General features: G+C 31.1%; 1 protein-coding gene and 1 pseudogene across 1 annotated transcript; both read left to right on the top strand.

The window, feature by feature from the left end:
* Positions 1 to 2,009: 2,009 nt before the first annotated feature.
* On the top strand, positions 2,010 to 2,636 carry LOC139905280 (uncharacterized). The gene has a single exon (XM_071888107.1). It carries the CDS (start codon positions 2,010 to 2,012, stop codon positions 2,634 to 2,636), a length of 627 nt encoding a protein of 208 aa, XP_071744208.1.
* A 6,940-nt stretch (positions 2,637 to 9,576) lies between these two features.
* Positions 9,577 to 10,306, top strand: LOC121117155 (large ribosomal subunit protein uL30-like; annotated as a pseudogene).
* The last annotated feature ends 7,924 nt before the right edge of the window (positions 10,307 to 18,230 follow it).

Below are 18,230 nucleotides of genomic sequence, written 5' to 3'. Positions count from 1 at the left end.
TTGCTAACACATCAGAAACAACTTATATTTGATTCGATAATAGTAAACTTTCACAAGGACGTTATTCTCGTTTTACTCGAAGCAATAAGCATGATTTCTGTCCAAAAAAGACCCCATACATCACTTGAGCTTAATGGGGCAGATATCTGGCACAAAATCTGTTGTAAACAAGGTCATTCATATCTGCATTGACAAAGTTCATTTTGCCGCCATAAATCATCTCTTCATTATTTTTGTAGCACCTAATTTTTTTTTAATCGGTTGAGGTTTCCTTCTTCCCACCAACTATATAAAGAGATAAGTCAAAATCAATTTTCATTCAGTCAAGATCCAAGATAAATTGTAATTAAGCTCCATAAAACACGAATGAAGCCAATTAAACTTAGAACCCCCCCTTGGGGCCACATTTTCCGCCAACTCATCCACAAAGCTATCAAACAGTATGGAGAGACTAGTAATCTTGATCGGCCACGATCACCAAATTTTCGGACTCCAATGACCCCCATAGTTGTTGGGGCCATCTGTGTTAAGATTTATAGGAACCTAATAAGATCAACTAATAAATTGGCATCAAAAATAGTATTTAACGTAGCTCTGTACTCTGGACAGTCCATGAGGATCTCAAAATGCGATTCATAAAGCTTCAGCCACGGCTATTCATAACTAAGGCTACGGTAGCGCTCTGTTTGGAGTTAAGTCGAATTTTATTTGAAAGTCTTACGTGACACACGGAAATTATCTTCTTGGACGATAATTTATTTTGAACTGAATGCCAAGATCGACCGTGAAAATGACGAAATCATAGATAGTCCATTTAATGAGATTCAATCAGATCTAAGAGCAGCCTACAAGTCTCAAATTTGCAGTTTTCTTGATAGTATGGGGCGGAATGACAAGTCAAGGTTTCAAACTTGTGCAGTAATTTTTTTTTTTCAAAATGGTGTTGGAATGAACCAAGAACGCTACATATTTCAAATTTTGGAGACTGTTGTCATTCCTTGGTATAAATCCCGGAAGTCCAAAAAAAGCAGCTTATTTTTCAGCATGACAAAGCTCCTCCACATACTGGAAGACAAACTCAAGAGGGGATGCAGCTTAATATAGAAGGTAGGAGCAATACAACATCCAAAAATTGAATCTATTAAAGCCAGCATTGAGCAGGAATGGGAGGCATTATCTGAATCCTTAGTACGAATATGATGACAATATTTTAACTTGCTTTTATGTTGACGGACCATATATCTAAATAAAATATAAATGGTTATGATTTAATAGTAGTATTAATATAGTATTCAATGATATTTCATCAGTGCAACTCCATCTAATCAATTAAAAATAAATAAATTTTTTTAAATGAAATATAATGAAACAAGTATTTCCACATATTAAAATGAATTTTATATAGCTAAAATATTTGTCAGATTAATTTTGCATAAAAAAAAGGTTATATTGTTTTTTTTTTTTTTTTTTAAAAGTTTATTGTTGTTGTTTGTATTATAATAACCGATCGACAAATGAAAGAATACCAAATACTTAAATTTTCTCACTATAACTCAAATAAAACCTCTTGCAATTTCATAAGCCCAACAAATTTTATATTCTGAGATTAAATTCTTCCGGCCTAAAAGACTAATGCATTTTTTTTCATATAAACTCTTTCAATAAATATTTTTTCTAAATTTTCTCGGTATTTGATAATCCCATATAAAAAAAATATTATTTTGTAAAAAAACACAGTAATCCGCATGAAAATAGACTTTGTCTCTTAAAAATGTTTTCTATTTTAAAATTTCAATCGTCAGCCAAGAAATAAGTGTATCTCCTATACTTTTACTGCATATGGAAACAATCATATAAAAACTAGCTAGAATCATTTTTTTCAAAATAGAGTATAGGTGACTTCTTTATTATAAAGTGCCCCACAAGTAAGAACTAGTTCTGGAATATTGTAAAAAATTCTTGGAATGATATTGTTGTAATTATTCGTTACAATTTACGCTACTAGCAATATGGAGGCTACATGGAGGCCAAGGTCATTGGATCTGAATCCTAATTCTCCAGAGGCCATGAAGGAATGGCGGCATTGGAAGAGGACATATGTTAATTATGTTGAGGACTGCAAAGATAAAATTCACTTTTTACTAAGGGTCCTAATAGTGTCTGTCAGCCCTATGTTACATGAATTCATTCAAAATGGTAAGGATTATGAGTCAGCTATGAAAAAAATTAGACGCAGTCTACATCAAAGTGCAAAACGAAATATTTGCTCGATAACTGCTAAATACAAGATATCAGAAGACAGAGAGTCGTTAGACGATTTCATTCAAGAATTGGAAAAGCTTCCAAAGGATTATGGGTTTAAATCCTGTACTGTAAAGGAGTGTGGAGATGATGATGTGCAAGATACGTTTATATCAGATCTTACGTCAACATCTATACGTCATACCCTTCTAGAAAACACATCATTAAACCTGGAAACTGCATACAGACAAGCATCGGCTCTTGATATTACTCAGAAGAATAGCAATGCTTATTCCGCTTCGGAGCAAATTGTTGATATACTGGAGGAAGATAAAAAGAAGTCTGAAGATTTTGAAGATCTGCATTGTGTAGGGAGCTCTGTTGCAGTAGATTAGTATAAAAATAAAACCAGAAAGTGTTTCTTCTGTGCGGTATGGGAGTATCCTCTAGCAACTTTACACTGTATCATCCTGAAGAAAATAGCAAAATTGAAAGATATAGTGGAATAATTTGGAAATCAATTGGTTTATGCTTGAAGTCACAAATTATACCAAAAAAGTACTGGGAGCAAGTTCTTCCCCAAGTTATGAATTCAATAAGGTCATTTTTGTGCACCTCCACTAATAGCACTCCTCATGAAAAAAAATTCAAATTTCCAAGAAGATCCTCACCAGAAAACATATCCTTTCTTAAGATTTTGTTTTGTTACAGGCTCGCCTTGTGTGACTTAGTCAACGAAAGTACCCTCCAGATTAGGAGATTGATAGATAATAGTCCCTAGACTATCGTTGGAGCAAGATTTATTTTCTTTTATAGAGTCTTCTTTCAGGGTGATAAAATTTGTAGACTGGATAAATCGTGGATCTTCATGAGAGAGAAGATCCTTGTGTGGGGGAGATGTCTCCCCTCGGGGTTTTACATAAACTATAAGACTTATTGCATTATGTACACAATAAATAACTTGTTTACTTAGCGAGAATTATCACTTAATTGATTTTTTAGTTCTCCCTTGAGAAACGTACGACTTTGTGAAAACTGAAATAAAACAAAGCAGTGAACTTTTTAATTTAAGAACAACTTGAAAGAGTGTTACCAAAGAAAAGGTAGTTAAAACTATTTAACCTGTTCCACAAATTTGAATACGAAGTCTATAATTGACAAAAATATCAATAAATTAGACATGAATGTCTGTGTATGTATGTCTGGGTATCACGCCCAAACCAATAAATGTATTTTGCTGAAATTTATCATGTAGGTTCTTAAAGCTCAAGAGATAGTTCAAGTAATAAATTTTTTGGTCTACAAGGCCATAGAAACCTTAAATAACATATTACTAGAAACTAATTTTTTTACTAACAAAAATTTATAGAATATTGGTATGTATCTTTGTACAGTTTTTTTTTTTTTCAAGGAGATTATAATTAGAAAAAAAGAAGAGATAATAAAATAAGGGATTCTTGACAATAGTATGAAAGAAGAGCAAACGATAGTTCAACTTGAGTATTGTTTCTTCTGTAAATCTTATAATCTCCTGAAATAAAAAGCAGTAAGGTTCAGATTTAATTTTAATTTCTTAATGTCCCAGACAACACTAGGAAAACCTACTCTATCTCCTTTTAAAAAGTGTGGAATGACACATACCAACACCATCATACAACAAGAATAATTCTTTCAATTTTACAGTCTTTATTTTTTGTTTTATATTAAGCAGAAAAGCTTTTCATTAATTTTAATTTCTTAATGTTCCGGGTAACGCCGGGCAAACCTACTCTACTCTGTAAGAAATATTGGGCTGTATATATTTATGAAGTAATAAAATTAATTTGGATTTATCCCGTGTGTTGATTTTTGTAGAACATTGTTTTCATGTTGACGCACCATTTATATTTTGGGTTATGACATATTTTTTGGGGATTATAACCCAAATAGTTGTTTCTTCAATAGTTCAAACATTGATGATATATTTTCAGAGTTTTAATTCATCACTGAATCAAAGATTGACATCAAAGTAGAGGCACGTGACATTTAGAAATTTCATTTTGTGACCCCTATAAAGATAGAGTTATATTTATAAAGAAGATATGTTGGTAATATGTTGGACTATTTGTCATAACTATCTAAATATAAGTAGTTGTTTGACCTTTTAAGTATCAAGGCCAATTATATAATATATTATAAAACGCCGTAATTCAATGTACAGCGTGCTCGTATTAAATTCTTCTCTATAACTCAATGTATGTAAGTTTGTTCCAAGAGAGTTCCAAGAGAAGGAATTATAAATAATGTATATGTACTTCAAAGAAGATTTCTCTGTCTGATGGACTAAATATAATAATATAATTTTTACTTATACTTCATCAGTGCAACTCCATCTGATTAATGAAAAAGGAACCGTAAAAGAGGGTAAAGGGAAGAGGCAACTGATATATTTTTTTTGATGAAACATGCATATTCTAAATTACAAATACTTACTTGAATTAAGGCTGGTGCTACGAGTGTTTGTGACGACCCCCTTACCCTCTCCCTCCATATCGAGTATTAGACGACAAAAAATAGAATTTTGGGATTATATAGATTGTAACTTTACAAAAAATTGAAATGGGGACCTTTTAGAATAACAAAATATATTGTTTTCTATAGAAAGAACTTTATAGAAAAAATATTAACTTCTACAAAAAAACGTCTTTTAACCAAATATAGAAGCAATCTAAAAAATAGATAATTAAAAAGCTGAACTTTTTCAAAAAAGGAAATGAAAAAACGACCCATATTAGGGGCGTTGTTGCTAGCTCTCACCAAATGGGGTATGGCGGAGCTTAGCTCCATAAAATATCCGCACCGTTACATGATGACTTATGTATATATATAGGGTTATTTTATATACAATATAGATACAAATTCGGGAAGGGGGCTTCATAAACTTTTGGGTATTCTGGTTGGCTCCAGCCCCTTTCCCTCAAAATAAGGAGCTACCAACGACACTCAACAAAATTATCTATAAAGAAATATATTTTATTACCGCTCCCCTCCGGGTAAAAACCCTACTCCTTCTGGCAAGTCACCGCTGGAGGAATATAGATTCTAAAAGATTATACCAACATCTTTGTTTGCAAGTATGTGTTGCTTACTTATATGTTGCTCTTTGTAGTTTTCAAAGATTGAACATATTTGTGAGGTAGAAATCAACATTACTGTGATTATAAGTTATATTATACAAATTCATAATATTGAACATAATGCACATTATAATATTAGAGGGGGAAGATGTACTGCAGTCATTTGGATGGATAGATAGACAGAATAATATCTCAACACTAAGAAAACTTCTTCGATTTGGCTATAAAATTTGGGCACACTATTCTGAATGATGATACTAAAAAAAATGTCTACGGAGTTTTGAAAATAGATTGAAATAGTACTGAAACAGATATAATCAAATTGGCCGTTTGATCTTGTATATGAAGGTGACAAGCGTAAAAGATGTAAAATTTGTGCTGTAAAAAGTAAGTTTATGTGTGAAAAACGTAACTTACATTTTTATTCAAAGTATTTCAAAGAATATTATATAATGTACATAATCATTATTTAATAACTTTCTTTTACATGGTAATGGAATAATAAATTTAAATATTCGTACGAATATAAAAATATATATTATTATGAAAAATTGCAGTGCGTATCGTAATCAGATGAATTATTTTTTTTTGGCTACGTTGTATCTAGAAAAAATCGAATATAACATGTCATTAAGGACTCCCTGATTGCTTCTATCAAGGATACAATGACCATGATGCCAATGAACTATATTGTCAAGTCCTGCTGCTCCTTTTGGCTTGAATCCAATCAGTGATTGATACAGGAGGTGGGTTTATAAAATAGAGATATTTTTCTATATTTATATTTACAATTAAAAACAATTTTTAGTAAATCCGCCCAAAAATTTGGCCTGAGTGACTAATTAGAGATTTTTGAAAAATGCACTAACTTGATCTTAACAGCCTCCATATAACTGTTTAAATAAATCTACTATAAAAACTATACACCATTATTTTACTGGTTAATGACAACTTATAAAATTGGCAAGACATCAAATATTTATTTCTTTAATTATAAATGCGACTTCAATTCACGCTCATGCGTCTAAAATGCAACTCTTTTTGAAAATTACAAAAATTGGTATATTTCGAAAAATATTAACAAATTAAGGAAATGTAATCAAGGATCACCTTATTTACATTTTCAATCAATATATCCGTCTATTGCCTAAATGAACAGTTTTAGCCTGGTGCGAAACTTTACACAGCATTTCTTTACAAAGATTGTCTCTAGGTAAGGTCGACCAGTGATGACGATGGAAACAGTTGCTTCTTTTCTATGTATCGGATTCCTGAAAGCTTCCCCTTCTGGTGTTCAAAAATATCAAAGTCTAGAGCAGTATTGGGCAAAGTGGTCCTTACCGCCCCCTAAGGGGCTTTGAGGAGAAAAATGGGGCGGTAAGAATTTCCCCTTGATAGAGGGGGGGGGCCGATATCGATATCTTTAAAATTATGAAATTTTGTACATGATCATTGAGATAGCTCTTTAATTGAAACAAATATATTCTCTATCTGTTTTAATCACGTATCGTTTGAGCAATGAAGCACTGCTCTTAGGGTATAGTCGTTTTATTAAAAACAATAAAGTAATGCAAGAATTACTGTTTGCTAAGGAATTCTATTGAGACACTCGAGGGCTGTATATTTTTTGAACAATTTTTTAAAGAAAATGACATACCTATGAAAAACATTATTGCGTGTGTTACAGATGGTATTCCATCATTAACAGGAAAACATAAGGGGTTTCATCCTTATTTAAAAAAGGCAGTCCTGGTGTTTTTACTATACATTGTGTAATTCATCGGCAGCATTTGGTTCCCAAAAGATTGAGTTGTCGTCTACATAATTCTCTCAGTATTGTTGTTGAATCGGTAAACAAGATCAAGCCAACCCCTAAATTCTCAGATATTTTGTCAATTGTGTGGTGTTTATAATGAAGAATTTGACCGTCTTCTTCTACATGATGAACTTAGATGGTTATCTATAGGAAACTGTTTAAAAAAGTTTTATTCTGCTTTTGACACAATCGTGCAATATTTACCAACAAAGAAATGCAGTGATTTGAGTGGTGGTCTCTTGGTATGCAAAACAGATATTGCATATTTAATTGATTTATTCTGTAAATTTAATTATTTAAATTTGCAATTAAAAGGAGATGATATTTGTGTAATTAAGGTAAAATCTAAAATTTGTACTTTTATAGTAAAGCTGTGTTTCTTCCGAGAAAACATTAGTCTTCAGGATATTAATCATTTTCCAAGTCTTAAACAACTAACTGATGGCACTTCTATTAATGATGATCTCTTGATTTGTAGTTATCATTTGAAATATCTGCAGAACGACATGATGGAAAGATACCAAGATATCATAAATATGGAAATACCAGACTTGGTGCAAAATCCATTTATTGATATTTGTTCAAGTGACACTAATTTTTTAATTCAAGAAGATGTAGTTGCTGTAAAAACGATTTTGAATTGAAGCCTCTTTTCAATAAATCATACCATGATTTTTGGTTCCAGAAATAAATTCCTCAAAGATATCCGAACTTGTGAGGGGAATTAAACTTTATTTCCTTGCTTTCCCATCCTCTTACATGACTGTAAGGGGATTTAGTGCAGTTTCTAAACCTCTTAAAAAGTAAAAAAATTACCAACAAATTGTAAAAAGGGAAGATTTGAGACTACTTCTAAGCAGCCTCGATCATACAGTGATTGAACTAGTCAGAAAACACCAGTGCCATCCATCATATTAGAAATTTTCTTAAATACTTTTTATTACATCATTAAAATTCATTTATATGTATACATCTTTCAATTTATAATATACAGTTGCATAATCATTAGGGGTAATGAAAATCATTCAATTACTTTGCCTATTTTTGGCTACAAAAAAGAATCTCTGACCTTTATCCAATATTATCGAACAAGGTGAAGATATATTTTATTGCTATTCCAAAATCCTATTTGGTAGAACGGGCCTTTATTGTAGTTGTCTTGTTCTTTCAAAGCAAAGGAACAAATTTAGAATATGTCTTCTTCTTAGTGAGTTTCAACCTGCTGTGGAGAAAATAATATCCCTACACCATGTACACCAACCCTATAAGCGAGAATTGTGAAAACCTATTTTTCAAAAAAATATATTTTGTGTCTATATGATTACTGTGTTGTTTTCATTTTTGAAGAAATGTGTTTATGGGGGGGGGCTAGAAGTTTATATGGAAGCCAGGGGGAAACCTGCCGGAAAAAGCTTGAGAACCCCTGGTTTAAAGGGATCTGAAATGATGCCAATAAGTTTTTTTACTTGTTTAGAAGGATTTTGTACCGGCTTCACACTTTATTTAGCACAAAGGCTTTAAACCCTAGTGAGGGGTTCTTTTGTAGGCATTAATGTTTGAGTCTTGTTTCACCGAGCTGTGCATTGTTTTCTGGTTGATGTCAAATTCCCGAGCAGGGCTATTAATGGCCACCTTACCTCTTCAGCCTTCAATGGCTCATTTAACTGCCGAAACCCATTCTTCTGACCTTGATCTGGACCTTGAAGAAGGGTTTAGTGTTCCTCTCGCGGTCTCCCGGTTAACAGAAGAACAATTACAGCTCATTTGCTATAGATTACGTTCGTAATTTGTTCATAGTCTGGGGCTGCGGACAGGGCCGTTACCAAAAATGTGTGTGTTGGAAGGGAGTACAAGAGAAGGAAAAAATGGGATTTCAGTCTGAAATTACAAAGTTTTGCGTATTGAATTTAATATATAAAATATACGAGAACATTTTTCTATAAAGTTTACTTTTTAGAAATCAAGGAGAATATTAATTCATCAAACAATTTCATTAAACTAAATATCGGAAAATTTTAGAAAAATGAAGCCGAAAAAATCTGTACCTTAAAAAAAAGGATATTCAATATATTGAAAAATGAAATGGCCCTTGCTTTACTTGAACAGTATGTTTTCCCATCAAGAAGCAGTGTAAAAATTAAACACGAATTTTTTTGGAAATAACAAAAGTAGCGTAACACAGCCACAATAAACAACAAACTAAGGAACCGATTATCAAGAAATTTTGACACCTGTATTTTGAAAGCTGGTACAAAGTGAAAATGAGGTGTATTTATAAAAATAGAGTTATTTAGGTGTAAGCCTGCACTTTTCAGGCCATGTGTTATATAAAATATTAATTCAAGAAAATACAATAATATATATTTCTTTTCTTTTCGAGTGAATGTGGACAACGAAGCCATCATGTCACACAAGAAGCTTCCGGCCATTTCTGAGATCGTTTTGAAGCGCGTTAAGATGCTCGTAGAAAACAGAGGCACACGTGCAAACGCCATCACTGCCTCAAAGGATAGTCGTCTCACCAAGAGAATCGATTTTCAAGATAGCCGAGAAGTACGTGAAGGAATACCAGAACAAGGAGGCTGATGAAGTTCGTCTTCAACGTGATGCCACGAATGAGGGTGGCTCCTATGTTGAATCTGTGCCTAAATTGGCCTTCGTCATCAGAATTTTGGGTATTCACAAGGTTGCCCCCAGAGGAACACAAAGTTATTTATCGCATCAGACTTCGTCAAATCAACAATGGCGTCTTCATCAAGTTGAAAAAGGCCACCATCAACATACTCTGTAATTGTGAGCCTTACATCACTTGGGAATTTCCCAACCTCAAGTCAATTCGTGAATTGATCAAAAAGCGTGGATTCGTTATGATCGAAAGAAAGATGATCCCCATCACGAGGAACAATCTTATCGAGCTCTTGTTAGGCAAGTACACCATCATTTGTGTTGAAGACTAGATCCACTAAATAGTCACTGTGGGGTCCAACTTTAAATATGCCTCAAACGTCGTATGGTAATTGAAATTGAATACTCCAACTGGTTTATGGATATAGAAAACGAACCACATGTCGAAGGAGGAGCCTTTGGATGAAGAGAGAACAAGATTAACCCACTCTTGAGAAAAATGGTATAACCTTGTTTACCATTTCATCTTAAAAATATATCAAAATTATTCTGTCAAAAAAAAAAAAGAAGGAAAATACATTAATCATGTTTTTTAGTGTTATTGTTTTTAACGTAATTGTAAGTGTTTTGTTGACAAAGTCAAAGTGTAAAATATGTACTTGTATTTAATATTTGCATTGTTGTGTTGGTAGAATAAAAATACAATTATTAAATTTACCGCAAACATAAAGAAATAAATGTTAAAATTATCATTTTTAGTCAAAATAAATGTTATTATTGTGATGAGTGCATTTAAAAAAACTAAACAAATAAAGGAAACGAAAAAATATCAATATATTTTTTACTTCATATAAAGCCCAGTATTTTATAGACATATTAAAGTCTGTAATAGGACATTTATTCAATGAGTTGAGATACCCAACAATTAAAACTATAATTTAGAAACTTTATTTACTTTAAATACTTATATTGGGCACTCCATGGCCTTAAAAATTCATTCAATCACTTTATCAGCTAATATTACAACCGTAAATTTTGGCTACTTTAAGTCCAACTTGTGACACACCTAAAAGGTATATAATGTGTGAATAGAAATTGGCGAGTATTCGCAAAAGAATACAAATAAAGTTCACACTACAGCTTGTAAAAATCATTTTAGCTTGATTTTGTATTGTCAATTCAAATTTGTCAAAATGTTGGAATCGAAGCTAAAAAAATAACTACAAAATATAAAAATAAACTAATTAAGCTAAAAACTTTATGTAATAAATATGCAACTTTATTTCTTTTTTTAATGTAATTATGTCTTTATGTTAGGTCACGATCCTGTAAACAGTCAATATTTGATTTTTTATTATTAATATATTAATGAACTCGTATATATGATTGATAAATTATTTTATATATTCAAGTTTTTAATTTTTAGTTTTTAATTTTTATGTGAAAACTTGGGAATTGAAGAATATTGTTATATTATTAATTCTGAAAAGGTTTCAAGGGAGAAAAATTGATAAAATCTGACTGATCCTCTTAAGAACTAGGTTTTATTGTGTTGTTTGAGTCAAGCCCATCTTCTTCAAAACTTTTTGTAGTCTGAGCCATATTGATTCATGCTTACATAGAGATTGTGCATCGCCGTAAAAGTTTTACACTTCTTAAATAAAGTTTTTACTAAAATTTAATATATTTTTTCAGATGAATAAACAGTTTTTTAAAAGGTGTCATACAGTTTTCCTCCTACTGGAACTAAAATGAAATAAGACTCGATCCAACGCCTACATTTATGTCGGTTCGGTTTTAGGTGATTTTTTCAAGAGGGATTTACATTCAGACCGCTATCTCAAACCGTAGACCCAAATTAATCATTTTCAAACCGTGAACCGTTTTGTTTTCTGTCTTAATATAACAATATTTAAATACCTTCAAAAAATAAGCTTATTAATTGTAATTAAAATTTCAATAAAGTAATTGTACTTGACTTAAGCCCATCTCTGGTGTAAACTATAAATTAGCAAGTTCTATGGAAAGAATAAGATATTTTTATTTAATTCTTCTACCTTTCCCTTTACTAATCGATCAAAAACTAAATTAAATTTTACAAATCTAATTATTTAAAAGGGATTTTTAGAACATATGTTTTACTTTGATTAAGTGAAAATTTCACAAGTAGTATTTAATGTAGGTATTAAGTTTTTTTTATATTCTTAATGTCATTTTATGAAGTTTTATCAATATTTATTAGACATTTATTATTCATGTAGTAATCCTACCAACTACCTATAAATAATCTGCCAAGATTAATGACGTCAGTCAAAACCCTCTATACAAATAAACCTTTCTACCTCGATAACATGATAGAACAATAACACATGGGCTGAAAAGTACTGTCCTTCAGTCATAGATGGCGTTTTATTTAATTTCACCTCAATGACTACCAACTTTCAAAAGACAGCAAATAAAATTTCATGAAAATCTGTTTTTAGTTTTGAGTCAGTTTTTTTTAAATTTTTAATATTGCACCAGTTTTCATAGTAATACTACTTATTTTTATAAGCTTTGTAAGATCCCACAATCCACTTTAAAGAGTCTAAATATTTTGCTGATATCGAGGGGTATTATCTAATAACATCACCCCCATATTTCAATACTGAGCTCTCTGGAACCATCAAAGAGGAGAATGCATTCCTTGCAATAGCTCAAATGATAAAAGTTTTAATTCTTTCATCAGCTAAAGGCTGATAATTCATAATTTTGGTGGTAATAAGAGAGTCGGAGTTCAATAACGCTAATTTTAATGCCTTTGTCTCTCCAGGGATCCGTTTTGTCTTGAAAGACAAAACAAAGCCATTATTATTGTGAATTTTGATTCTGGGGCATCTTGTCTCTTTATGTTTAAGTAAATATATCGTTTTATAATTCGAACACACGGGCAATCGACGAAAGCGTGTAGAGAAGAGCTCAAAGTTCTTGTCTTAAAATCACTCTGATATAGCATTTTCAAATGCAGTGGTATCGTAGGAGTGTGGTGCTTAGCAGTCCTATGCAGTGTTGGTTATTATGTTAAATGTGACAATACTTTTGTTATTTCCAAATCAATGTATTTAAAACAATTTCGTGTTGTAATTTTACATTGCTTTTTAAAAGGAAAAATGCTGTTGAAGCTTAGCGTGTCGGTGGTTTTGTTCATATTATAATTATCTTCCGATAGAAATTACTTGTGTACATTTGTAAGAAATAAAGACCTCTATGGTAATGTAAAAATTTGTTTTTTAGAAATGTTGTCGTAAATATAGGGTTCGAAGAACAATTATCTGCCGTATTTATAAAAACAAATAACATAAATCCTTAATGGTTAATATTTTTATTTTAAATTAAAACTAAAGTCATAGTATGTCATGTGCCTTGAGGCTTACTAAAAAAAATGTAGTCAGCCTAGATACTGCCTTTTAATTGGGAAGGGCTTTGATGATGAGGACCATGGGCTTGGCTGCGGATATCTTCTTAATGGCGGCCATCAGACTTGCCTTACTTGTTTTGGGATGTATATTTGTGTGTGCTGGGTCAAATTCTATGTCAAATCAACGAAAACAAATAAAAACGTAACCCAACAAATTTGGATGATTTTTGGCACACAAGCCTAAATTGATGAGTAAATTAAGTCTGGCAAATTTCAGTACATAATTCTGAGTTGTTTCTGAGTTATAGATACTTGTCCCCCACCAAAATGCTCAACATCAATTTTCAATGTCTTTTTACCCGACGCTTCTTTTTCTTGTGTATTTCTTTATCCAAAAGAGCTACCTCTAACTATTTTGAAGTGTGAGGATCCCAAAAATGAAGTCAAAATTAGAATATTTAAATTCCTTATGATCTTAATTTTGATGGCAAAAAAATCTGAAATACACTAGCATGTACTTGATCAACAATAAATATAATTGCCCAACTCTTATGAGCATGAAACCAAACTGTACCAAATATCGTGTTTGATTTTTTATCATAGCTCTCAGGGGTGAATCACAAAATTAGATTCCTTTTCTCCGGAAATTTGGTTAATTTTACTTACATTTTTATATTTTGAACTTATTTTAAGATTTATATTGACTGAAAAAAGAAAACTAAACTAGAGTAATTCATAATATTGATAAGACATAAACAAATAAATAAAAATATTGGTAGTTTATGGTATATCACTTGTTTACAAAGTTGGGCATAACGTTAAAATAGTTTGTTTATTCTTTTTTTAGGCATTGAATTGACATCCTTTTGCTCTTGCTGCTGTTAAAAAATGCAAATCATCTACCCTAAAAAACATCAAATAATCACTTAAAAACCGTCCAGTACTTAAAAAACTATATTGAACTAATTTTTGCAGTATATTTCTGTAACTATTTTAAACAAAAAGTCCCTGTGAGTTGTACAACCTATTTGTCTGCTACTTCGAGAAATTTTCAAGGGACGAAAAACTACTGCAAATCTAGTTTTCATCAGTTCACAACAATCCACTAACGGATTGTTTGCTTCCTAGAATATATTTTTGCCGATACTAGGTATGATAAGGCTTACATGTCAAATAGTCAACATTATCGTCATATTTTTTCCGATTTCTATGCCAATTGCATAAAGTTTTTTCCTCAAAAAAAGAAGAACAATAGCAACCGAAGGATGATACTTCTAACTTGATCATTCATCTCAGGAGATGTTCAAAATTTGGATTCTGAATTCCACGAGGGAGGACGAGAGGAGAATTCATCAGATGAAAACTACTTGACCTCATAAGGGAGTAAAGTGGATTCCTTCCTTGGGAGATACTAGGACCTAAATAATAAAACGATCTATTCACGATGAGTAGATAATTATAATATTTCAAAATGTGAACACTTAAAATATATAAAATAAAACGAAATTTAGCCCTCCATAAACTTATAAGTTTCCAAGCTTCTATGAATTGGATTATAAAATAATAAGTCGGATAATCACCTTCAAGTGTATTGCGCTCTCCTGGAAGAGTCGCAAAGATATTTGTCTAAGCAATATCAGGACTTTTATAGGTAATAGCATCAGACTGGGTTGTCAATACATTCTTAGAAGTCAGAAGTGAGGAAACAATAGAGGTAGAACAATAATTATTTTTATTCAAAAACGGCTGGTACATTGTAAAAGTTTACCCGTAGTCATCCTTTATTTTTCTATCTTGAAATTAGGAAAATAAGCTCTTTATAGGATTACAAAGGTCACATTATAAGGAAGAGGTTATCTATGGACTCAGGAATGCGGCTGTAGTAGATCACATCTGATTAAGTAGAGCAATACAACTATTTCTTATATCTACCATGATATATTACTGTATGATTACAGGATGAATGTAATTGGTATCATGAAGAGGAACTTTTATGTCATCATTTGCGATAATTACATGGAACAGAAAATTAATATACACATAGATAATTAGAAATATTGAGGAGGAGCTCTAATGATTTTCTAACCCTACGTGGAAATTTATTCGAATAATTATGATTGATTGAGTCAATATTCCTCTCCTCCTATTCCAATATTAGGTTTTTCGTTATCAAGTTATTTCATTATTATTAAAAGGACACAATACTTGATTTCAGACTATCCGCTGACCCTATTTTCAATTTTGAGAAAAAAAGAAAAAGTATAACTTGCGGGGGAAACTTATACAATGTACCCAAAAACTATATTAAGCTAAACCCAAAGTTCAGGATAGAATACCAAGATTTTTGGCTACTAAACAAAAAGAAGTATTTGACCTTTATCCAGTATTATGAAATAAATTGAAACTGTATTTCATGGCTTTTCCATTATCATTTTCATTTTGGAAGAAACCCTTTTATGTGTTTATGGGGGGTAGGAGTGCTAGAATTTTATATTGAAACCAAGAGGTTGTCAGTATTGCTACGTATGTTTGTTTTTTTAAATACATTTCACTTTGCTTTTCAATCAATAGGAATACATATCATGAGTTCTCCTCCAAAAAGCACTAATCGTGACCAAAGAAAATAAAAAAATCTAATTATATGAGATAAATATGACGGTTGTTTTAAATAATTTACAATCGTGTCAAAAAATGGAAGTTTTTTATATTAGAAAAATTGGGGTATAGTCAACTTTTCAGCTAAAAAATAGCAATTTTATATATCTGTATTTGACTCTGTGAAAACCTAAAGAGTTTGAATTACATATGTGCTATTCCACAATTTATTTCTAATTTATATCAACAAATTGTTCTTATGTACTCTCTGTTAGTGAAATGGGATATTATACATCCCAATATTTATATAAATGTTTCTTAGTCATTTAACCCTAAATTGGATTGTTAATCCTTTGTAGTATGCTCTATATAGCTCTGCAAATTTGACATTTTCATTCAATATATGCAAACTGATATTATTCACATTCTCCAATATCTTCAATAGCTGACCATACAATAAAACTGACTTTGAACCTTGTATATCCCTGCTGCAAGGGTGAATAAGCTTAATTAATGACGTTTTTCACAAATCCTAAAAAATTCAAGATATTATCCCTTTCTTTTCATTGTAACTACTCAAAGATGCATGCTATAGCATTGACAGTAGTACCACATGAATGCTAATATATATATATTTTTTTAAAAATGGAGTTGAACAAATTAATATTTGTGAAAACTTCGACTATTTTAAGCGCCAAAATACTTATTTTTTATTGTTTGAAAAGATGACATCATATGATACATCGTTTTATCTCAACAATATTGATCTTAATATACATGTACATATAATAAGAAAACAGAAACTAACACTTCTTACATATCTCAGGTCATAACAAAGTATTTGAGAAATAATCCAATCAGAGAAAAAATTTAGTTTTAACTAATATTTAAAACTTTCACTAGATTTCAAATACTTATATTAGCCCTGGTATGTCCCTATTGAAATAAAGTATTTTATTTCTTGTTCATTAATGTTTAAATTCTCAAATTCAATGAACAATGCACCAAATGGAATAATAATTTTCATTTCTTAATAAAATTATTGGTGATAATTCGTTGCAAAATACAAAAGTAATCCACACTCAATTTTGAAAAAAAAAATCATTTCAGCTTGCGTTTATGTTGATGGGACACATATATAAGAATACGTATATACATTTATGCACCATACAAACTTAAAAGAAGATGTTAAAAAAGGATGTGGTTCCATAATTAAGGTCAAAGTGTGCAAATAGTAATTACGAGCAAAACACCTTAATAAAAAATATAATGAATAAATATATTTTAGCCCTTTAAGTATACATACCGAGTGATCCATTAAAATCAGAACAATTGAAATTATAAACTTCTTCAAGATATAATTTATTAATTAACAATAGAATCTCAACAAAATTCATAAAATATATAAATATGTGTCTGGGAAGTATTCATAATTAATGTAGCCGTCCTTAGCGGAAATGATGACTTCTAGGCGACGGCGGAAGGTCTGCCACATAAGTTTACTGCTGGCTGACAGTGGCTTTGAGGGCATAGGTGTTTGTATGACACTTAAGGACTTACCATCAACCTGCATGCCACAGGTGTAGTCGAAGGGGTTGTAAACAGTGCTGTAAGGGGGTGAGAAGAAAACCTGTTCTAACCTGTACTGAAGTTTAAATGGTCTCAAGGCCTCTTTCAAGAAGCAGTTGGTGGTTATGTCCAAAGCTTTCATGAATAAGTACTGTGGCGACTTTAGGATCAGGTTGGAGTCGACAATAGCAGTTACAGGAAATCATTTTGAAAAATAAAAGGTATATCAATAAAGAAGTCTGTAATAAAGCAAAAATGTGTAACCTATTTGTTCGTTATCAAAAAGTCCTATATTGTTCCTCGCGCACTGTAACATAAATACAAAGATATGAGTATATAAAAATAAAATAAAAGTTCAAAAAATTACTCAATTTTAAAAGAAAACACGATATATTAATGAAAATTGATTGTGTTTACTTTTTTATTATTGGAAAATTGCACTTAAAGTAGCCAAAATGGGTCGTGAAAATATATAAATTACAATTTTTTTAAAACTGTATTAGTTTAATCTAGCACTCAAATAATAAGAATGTACCAACTATCAAATTAGTAAATCATTAGTAAAAATATATAAAGTTTTATTAATAATTTTCTTCATAAGTAAATATGTAGTAAATTTGATTTTAACTACTACTTCTAATATATTAGGCAAACTTAATAAATTAATTACAGTTTCAAAAATTATAAAGCTTATTTTAATAGAAATTCCTCCATTTTAGACTTATATTGACTATTTTTGATGTAAAAATGTTATTTGAAACTGTGCGCAACCTCTGAACATTAATCATTACATTAATTAACTAATTGATAATTCTTTCCTGTTGGGATTTGTTCCAATTATGATTTTTTTGGTCCGGTCTTAAGTGATTTT

The sequence above is a fragment of the Lepeophtheirus salmonis genome, chromosome 5, assembly GCF_016086655.4.
Source record: "Lepeophtheirus salmonis chromosome 5, UVic_Lsal_1.4, whole genome shotgun sequence".
In the NCBI taxonomy this organism is placed as follows: Eukaryota; Metazoa; Arthropoda; class Copepoda; order Siphonostomatoida; family Caligidae; genus Lepeophtheirus; species Lepeophtheirus salmonis.
Note: the sequence above shows the minus strand (reverse complement) of the source record. Positions and strands in the feature narration are given on the sequence as shown.

Bases quoted from the DNA above. Each gene is read 5' to 3' on its own strand.
- LOC139905280 (XM_071888107.1), top strand. From the start codon at position 2,010: ATGGAGGCTACATGGAGGCCAAGGTCATTGGATCTGAATCCTAATTCT.